The sequence below is a fragment of the Orbicella franksi genome, chromosome 3 (assembly GCF_964199315.1).
Source record: "Orbicella franksi chromosome 3, jaOrbFran1.1, whole genome shotgun sequence".
In the NCBI taxonomy this organism is placed as follows: Eukaryota; Metazoa; Cnidaria; class Anthozoa; order Scleractinia; family Merulinidae; genus Orbicella; species Orbicella franksi.
In genome coordinates, this window is record NC_138147.1 from 31882081 (window position 1) to 31890413 (window position 8333).

Consider the following 8333-nt stretch of genomic DNA (forward strand, 5'->3'; position numbering starts at 1 on the left):
TGCGTTTGTCGTTGTAGATTAAAGAAGCTGGTCGACTGTTAGAAATTCTCCAAGTGTGGCACAGCTGGGCGAGTGGTAAGTGATTTGTTGCAAAATGGTATCTTTGGTGAGACTTACAAATTGCAGACGTAGTAGAGTTTTAGTTGACGCGCTTGGCAACAAAACGAGGTACCTCTAGTCGAGGATAGATTAAGAGAAAGGCTGGTGGGAGGGAGGGAGGGAGGGAGGGAGGGAGGGAGGGAGGGGAAAGCCCGAAGGGAAAGGGGGACGGGGAACATGAAGGGTGGGGGTATTGTGTTAAGTTATATCCTTCATAAACTGTCATCTTTACTTGAAGAAATAGATGGTCGTTCATCGAAGGTTTCAGGGTATGACTGTTTTTTCTTGTTTGTTGTTATTTTCTTTTGTGTGTAAGGCATGAACACTCGAAGGAAGCAAGCTCGTCTGTTCCGTCACTCTGTGGAACTGAAGATTACAAGAGAGATTTTTACCGAGTGGTTAAGCCGAGCTCAGCAGCTGCAGTTAGCCAAGAGAACGCACGAGATGCATATATTGAAAAGGTAAGAAGATAGGATATCTGAATTACCTTGTATTTGTGAGGTTGTCGTTGAATTGTAAAGCTGAGTGTTTCTATTATCGGTTTTATTTTCAGTGTGTTTGTTGGTTGGAAAGATGTAGCTCTCGAAAGATCAAGAAACAGACGGGCAATGCACGCATTTAGGAACAACTGTGCTGCAAACTTGGTAAAGAAATGATTGATTGTCTAATTGATTGATTGATCGATCGATTGATTGATTGATTGATTGATTGATTGATTGATTGATTGATTGATTGATTGACTGATTTACCGATTGAGTCATAAATCACTTGCTTCTTTTGTTTTCTTAGCTTGCTCGAAACTTCCGTTTTTGGCAGCAGCTGCTGGCACATTCCGAGTTATCACGGGTTCACAGTCAGCAGCGCGACCACAATGTATTACGGGAATGTTTTGAGGAGTGGAGAGATTTTACGTTGGAAATCAGGGCTGACAAGTATTACGTCATGGCGATGCAAAAGAAGGTACGAAACGACGCAATAACTGTACGGCTTTCCTCTGTTATACAATCCTTGTCTGTTGACATAAGTTACTTCCAAACACTCTCGGACTTTAAAATTTCGGACGCTTTGCTGAAACATAGCTAAAGTAAGTCTACGCCTACAAAATATGACTTAGACTGAAAAAAGAAACATCTGTGAAAGTGATAGTTTTACTGACCCTCGAGGCTTTTTCAAATACACCAACAAGCCGTTACATATTTCAAGCAGTGTCTCAAATAGAGTTTGCCTCGTAAAGGAAACCAAGAGCTTTGGAGCTACTTAAAAGTTTTATACTGTACTGTAAATATTTCGGACGCTTAAAAACCGTCCGAAATTAAAAGTCAGTAATGTAACTGTACTCTCTCAACTGGTGCTGTGAAACGGAATCCAATGAGGAGGATTTATTCATGAACGTTGGTGCTTTATGGCTTGAGTAAAATGTGGCCATTTCCCTAATGGTCTTGTTTGAAGGACTGCCTTTTACCTTTGAAGATTCCATTTTTATACAAATAATAAAGCTTTGAATCATTTTCCTGAAATCATTTATGGGAGGCAGTGTTAATAGTGAACTGTCTGGTTTGGATAGATTGAAAAGAATTGTTTTATTCTGTATAAATTCTTCTTGTTGTTTTCTTGTTTGTACGTAAAATCGTGAGAGATGACTGATATTTTTTCTCAATAGGTGAAAAAAAATTATATAACATGGTTATTCAAACAGAAAATGTGGCGGGTTGATCGTAATTAATTACCAAAAGTGAGTTTTTGCCAGTTTTCATTAAAATCTTCGACACGCGGAGCAAATTTAATGAATTCCTCTTAAATTTGTTTGCTCTACGCCTCTTAAAACGTTAATGGAAACGAGTTTCTTCCGTGGAGACTTTCGATGTAATATTGTCTCTTCGAATGGATTTTTAAGAGACATATTCGTGAAAGGCAAAATTTAAGGAGATTTTTTCTGGTGCATTTTTCTGATTTTTCTTATGTTAAAGTTAGTCTAATAACTGTATATATTTTAAGCTGACTCAATAAATGTAGATGTAGATGTCTAAACTGTCTATAAAGCAATATTGGTTTTAGCCAGTTTCGTGTTATAATTAATTTTGAACCAACTGAATTGTTATGAAAATCCTTGTCAGCTGGTCGTAATTTTAACTGTTGTTCTTTGTGCGGTCCGAACACTCTTTCAGGAGTACTTGGTGGGTTTTTGATGGAAGCATTCAGTTTTACGCTGCGGCTAAGAAATTAAAATATCTTCACTTCCCAGCAAGGCCTACGTGATAGTGCAACGTGACGAGATTGCGAAAGAGAGATTTCCACTAACATTGCACCACGTATTCAACATGGTCTGCTTAGTGAAACGCTTCCACAGTACGCTGGAAAACAGTCTTATGAAAGGCTAAATTACCTTCTGCTTTCTTCGCAGGCAACAACACATGAATCATAGCATTGTGTAGCACCTTTACGTAAGAGCGCCTGTAAGACCTCCAGCCTGTAAACTTAGTTGTTTGGTTAATATCTGCGGGTGTTTTGTCTTTCAGATGTTCTTGAGTTGGTACGACGAATACACCTCACGAAAAACTGTAAGTCATTACACTGTCTTGCATTTTAATTCTGAATTTGTCACTCTGAATGACAAACAGAAAACAAAATGTCGTGTTTTGACTGGAAAATCACCCTAGCAGCGGCTGGTTTTCATTTAGTCGAGAACGTGAGCCCAAGATGTTCCAAACAGAAGGAGAATTTGAAAATGTTTCCCATTTGAGAGGAAGAATTGAATGGCCAACTTCCACCAGGCTTTACTTTAAAAGCACTTTGTTTAAAAGGGACTTCACATTTAAACATAACGTTTTACATTCTTGTTATTTTCTCTAAGACCCGCCGTCTTATCTACACTTGGAAGAGCATAACAGAAGGTACAGCGAAAATTGTGATTTTATTTTAAAATCATGGTTAACTTTGGATAAGCGTTATATTTTTCTCGTTTCCTCTTCTGCCCGAGGCTATATACGACATATATCTTTAGAAATCAGTAGAAATGAGCAAAAACCTGCGAGCAGTCTCTCTTTTACTCGAAAATCCGTGGGGGAGAATGCAAAGAAGAACGCAGCACAACTGAAGGCGGTTCGCGTCTTCGCATTTCAAGCACGTTCACGACCGCTCTCTTGTGTTGCGTTTTTCCCGACGGATTTTCGAACAAAAGGAAAACTGTTCGCAGTCTAAATACTCTTATGATGCGTGACACTATGACGATGAACTAAATATGAGGTTGAGAGCTTTTTAAAGTGTCAAACAGTAGCTGTTTCGCTAGACGTTTCAGACTTGGCCCTTCTCAGTTCCAAAACCCGAAACGTTTAGCAAACCAGTTTCTATTTGACTGGTTAAAAAGCCGTCAGCCTCATTTAGTTTATATATCTTTGGAGCTACTGAACAATCTCTGAGTTGTTCTTAAAGAAAAGATGCCCCGTTAGACCTAAGATCGAAACGTTAACTGAATTCTTCATACCCAATACCAAAGCGTTTCTATTAACAGTAGTGTTGAGAATTTGGCGATACATCAAGACAGTATTTCCAGCATTTCATCACCGGCCTGTGTAGTAATGTTTTGATATTGTATTGGGACATTTCATTTTGATGACGTACGCTCATAAATGTAAAATAAAGCAGAAACGTTTCTTTTAAGTCCCGACCACACTAATGCGTTTTTGAAAGTGTCTGTTTACGAAGCAAAATATTTTCGCCCACGCTAGCGTTTTCGTTTTGTTTTCAGCTGTCCACACCAATTCGTTTCCATTCGAAAACACATAGTTTTTGATACATTTTCGCCTATCGATGGTCCACACTATAACGCCCGAAAACGCTGATGGAAACAAGAGTATATGACGCTTTTTTCGGCACCGTTTTCAAAAGCCTCCGTTTTCATCAGCGTTTTCGGTCTTTAGTGTGGACAATAGACGAAAACGCATCTAAAAGTATGCGTTTCCATACGAAAACGCATTAGTGTGGCCGGGACCTTAAACTTATTCTTTCTCTGTGCGTTTCTGATTACAGAAGCTAAGGTGTTGAACACGAGAGCCATGCACATCGCCGAGGATTCTGAGAAGAAGCTGTTACGACGCATGTTTGATTACTGGGTACAAGAGACACACAAAGTACAGAAAGCCAAGAATTATGCACGAGAAAAAGTGATGAGAAGGTACAGAAAGACAAAATATAAATATCTAAACGTGTAAGACTGTGAAGGAGAAAACAAAAGCAATTCAATTTGGAGATTTCTTGAACAGTGAAACGCGCTTTCTTTGTCCTTCTGTTGGTTTTCCCATTTGCCATTTTTCAACCAATCAAAACCCAATAAATTGCACGTGTGGTAGCCAGCTTTTTTTGCTGGCGGAGCAGTTTGAAAAACCAATTGAAAGATCAGCATCGAGTTTATTGAAAGTGAAACTGTGCGCAACTAGCTGCGGTAATCCACCGTAGGAAAAAAGATTGCGGCTGTACATTTTACCACATTGCCTTGCGAACCTAACACAGCCTAAAAGGCACAAAGAAAGTCAAATTTTTACAATATTTTTCCCTGTACTAAAGACATTGAGTCGCGTAGGTTTGAAGATTTTATAACGTTTCTGCACGTTTTTATAAACGTTGTTAAGAATTTCATGCGCTAAGAACTAGTGGTAAATGTACCAGTCGCCATCTTTTTTCCTACGGAAGAATGTGTTTATAGTAGGAGGGGATAAAACAGGATCGTGCAAAAACAGTTTTCCTCTTGGGTAACGTTCCTTAAAATCCCCAAATATGTTATATTTCTCAGATCGACTGAGAATTGGCTCTATAAAAGTTGAGTATTTGATGTACCTGTTTTTACCTTTATGTTTTTTTTTTCTCATAGCACGTTGTTAGGATTGCACGAGTATGTGCAATCTCATACAGAGAAACGGAAAGTCTTGCAAGAAATACAGCAAACGAAATCACACGAACTGGTAGGTACTTAGCCCAGAGATGCATAGAATATGGTGTTCGACAAATACTCGTGGATTCTCGGAAAGTTTCGATGGGAAGAAGCACTTTCCGAAGTTTGTAACCTCAGCAAGTGTTTCATTGACCAGAAGACGGAAACAAAGTTTTACTTGCACATGTGGTGTTCCTTTTTGAATGGCGATGGAAAAATGTTTTACTATTTTTGCTAGGAACCCTTAATTCACTTGTTTTGTTTTTGTTTTTGTTTTGTTTTATTATTTACTCCATTCACTTCTGCATTGCTAGTGTTAATTTCCTTGAGAGTCCGTCGACCCAATGTAGTATATTCGAGATCGGCCATTCATCAATATTTGTGTTAGAGCAGTTTTCAATTGAGTGTTGAGAGTAACTAGCCAATTACTTTGGTTTTGGTTTTGGTTTTACCACGGTTTGGGATTGGCTGAGTAGTGTAATTGACAAGTAATGGATTTCCTTTTGGTTTTACGACACTGGGTTGAAAACCAGTTTATTAGTCCTAAATTAATAAAGAATAAAACAATGGTTTCGCGGTTAAATAAACAGAACGTTTCATTGGCTAATTAACTTCACCAATCAAAGATCGTTTACCAAATATTCCTAGATTGGATCTAGTTTTCGCAGCTGCAAAATACGCACAAGCAAAACCATGCAGCTCTCATAAATAATTAGTGTGTTGTCCATGTTTTCCTTTCAGGTGTCCAACTCTTTCCAAACTTGGAAGGAGCGATACCAGCGAAATATGAGAAACCAAGAACTTCTGGAAGAACATCTGCAAAAGAAAGATTCTGAATTGTTACACTATTGCCTTGTGAAGTGGGTGAAGTTCATGCTGCGATGCAAGGCGGAGAAATCCTACCAGAAGAAACTTGTGCAGAAGGTAAAATTGCTCAGTAATGATTTGAAGCGCAGTATATTGACAGAAAGGATTCCTAGCGGGAAATTGAGGTGTAAACTCCTAATGAGTAGTTAAAATCATTGTGTTAAATTCGCTAAACGTTGTAGCATCGTTTTAGTAATCAGGCAGTTACTTTGGTTTTGGTTTTGGTTTAACTACGGTTTGAGATTGGCTGAGTAGTCTAACGGGTAAGTAATTGGTTTGGTTTTGGTTTTACGAAACTCAATTGAAAACCGCTGTAATTCAGTATTTGTTTTCCTCTTCTTATTAGTGTTTCGCAAAATGGTGGTTTGCACTGTACACCAAGAAAGGATCTGAGAAAATTCAAGAGGTATTCCTGTTTAATGTTACTGCTGTTGTAACCGAGGCTTTAATACCAATAAACGAATAGGAGACCACGGCAATGTTGACGAGATCGTCGCTAAACATGTTTAAAAAAAACCGTTTAGGCAGCGTCCACACCTTGCGGAGAAATTTGAAAACGCAGCTTTATTTATACGGTTAGGCCTACCGTCCACACTAATCTGTCGCGAAAACGGAGCTTTTCTAAAACGCTCTTCAAACCGGAGGAATTTGAAAACGCAGCTTTATTTGTACGGTTAGGCCTACCGTCCACACTAGTCTGTCGCGAAAACGGAGCTTTTCTAAAACGCTCTTCAAACCGGAGGAATTTGAAAACGCAGCTTTATTTGTACGGTTAGGCCTGCCGTCCACACTAATCTGTCACGAAAACGGAGCTTTTCTAAAACGCTCTTCAAACCGGAGGAATTTGAAAACGCAGCTTTATTTGTACGGTTAGGCCTACCGTCCACACTAGTCTGTCGCGAAAACGGAGCTTTTCTAAAACGCTCTTCAAACCGGAGGAATTTGAAAACGCAGCTTTATTTGTACGGTTAGGCCTGCCGTCCACACTAATCTGTCACGAAAACGGAGCTTTTCTAAAACGCTCTTCAAACCGGAGGAATTTGAAAACGCAGCTTTATTTGTACGGTTAGGCCTGCCGTCCACACTAATCTGTCACGAAAACGGAGCTTTTCTAAAACGCTCTTCAAACCGGAGGAATTTGAAAACGCAGCTTTATTTGTACGGTTAGGCCTGCCGTCCACACTAATCTGTCACGAAAACGGAGCTTTTCTAAAACGCTCTTCAAACCGGAGGAATTTGAAAACGCAGCTTTATTTGTACGGTTAGGCCTACCGTCCACACTAGTCTGTCGCGAAAACGGAGCTTTTCTAAAACGCTCTTCAAACCGGAGGAATTTGAAAACGCAGCTTTATTTGTACGGTTAGGCCTGCCGTCCACACTAATCTGTCACGAAAACGGAGCTTTTCTAAAACGCTCTTCAAACCGGAGGAATTTGAAAACGCAGCTTTATTTGTACGGTTAGGCCTACCGTCCACACTAGTCTGTCGCGAAAACGGAGCTTTTCTAAAACGCTCTTCAAACCGGAGGAATTTGAAAACGCAGCTTTATTTGTACGGTTAGGCCTGCCGTCCACACTAATCTGTCACGAAAACGGAGCTTTTCTAAAACGCTCTTCAAACCGGAGGAATTTGAAAACGCAGCTTTATTTGTACGGTTAGGCCTGCCGTCCACACTAATCTGTCACGAAAACGGAGCTTTTCTAAAACGCTCTTCAAACCGGAGGAATTTGAAAACGCAGCTTTATTTGTACGGTTAGGCCTGCCGTCCACACTAATCTGTCACGAAAACGGAGCTTTTCTAAAACGCTCTTCAAACCGGAGGAATTTGAAAACGCAGCTTTATTTGTACGGTTAGGCCTGCCGTCCACACTAATCTGTCACGAAAACGGAGCTTTTCTAAAACGCTCTTCAAACCGGAGGAATTTGAAAACGCAGCTTTATTTGTGCGGTTAGGCCTGCCGTCCACACTAATCTGTCACGAAAACGGAGCTTCTCTAAGACGCTCTTCAAACCGGAGGAATTTGAAAACGCAGCTTTATTTGTGCGGTTAGGCCTACCGTCCACACTAATCTGTCACGAAAACGGAGCTTCTCTAAGACGCTCTTCAAACCGGAGGAATTTGAAAACGCAGCTTTATTTGTGCGGTTAGGCCTGTCGTCCACACTAATCTGTCACGAAAACGGAGCTTCTCTAAGACGCTCTTCAAACCGGAGGAATTTGAAAACGCAGCCTTATTTGTGCGGTTAGGCCTACCGTCCACACTAATCTGTCACGAAAACGGAGCTTTTCTAAAACGCTCTTCAAACCGGAAGAATTTGAAAACGCAGCTTTATTTCTACGGTTAGGCCTACCGTCCACACTAATCTGTCACCGAAACGGAGCTTCTCTAAGACGCTCTTCAAACCGGAGGAATTTGAAAACGCCGGCTTTTCGTTTCCTTTTGG

The 8333-nt window shown here is 40.2% G+C and overlaps 1 protein-coding gene across 1 annotated transcript in view; it reads left to right on the plus strand.

The window, feature by feature from the left end:
• The window catches only part of LOC145482044 (uncharacterized), a 37954-nt gene that overhangs the window by 23383 nt on the left and 6238 nt on the right, over positions 1-8333 (plus strand). Inside the window, exons 33-42 of the mRNA XM_081460621.1 lie at positions 18-75; positions 416-560; positions 653-743; positions 889-1059; positions 2616-2657; positions 2951-2990; positions 4126-4270; positions 4964-5054; positions 5765-5947; positions 6237-6296. Of these exons, the coding sequence (XP_081316747.1) occupies positions 18-75; positions 416-560; positions 653-743; positions 889-1059; positions 2616-2657; positions 2951-2990; positions 4126-4270; positions 4964-5054; positions 5765-5947; positions 6237-6296 (1026 nt within the window). The remainder of the gene's footprint in view (positions 1-17; positions 76-415; positions 561-652; positions 744-888; positions 1060-2615; positions 2658-2950; positions 2991-4125; positions 4271-4963; positions 5055-5764; positions 5948-6236; positions 6297-8333) is intronic.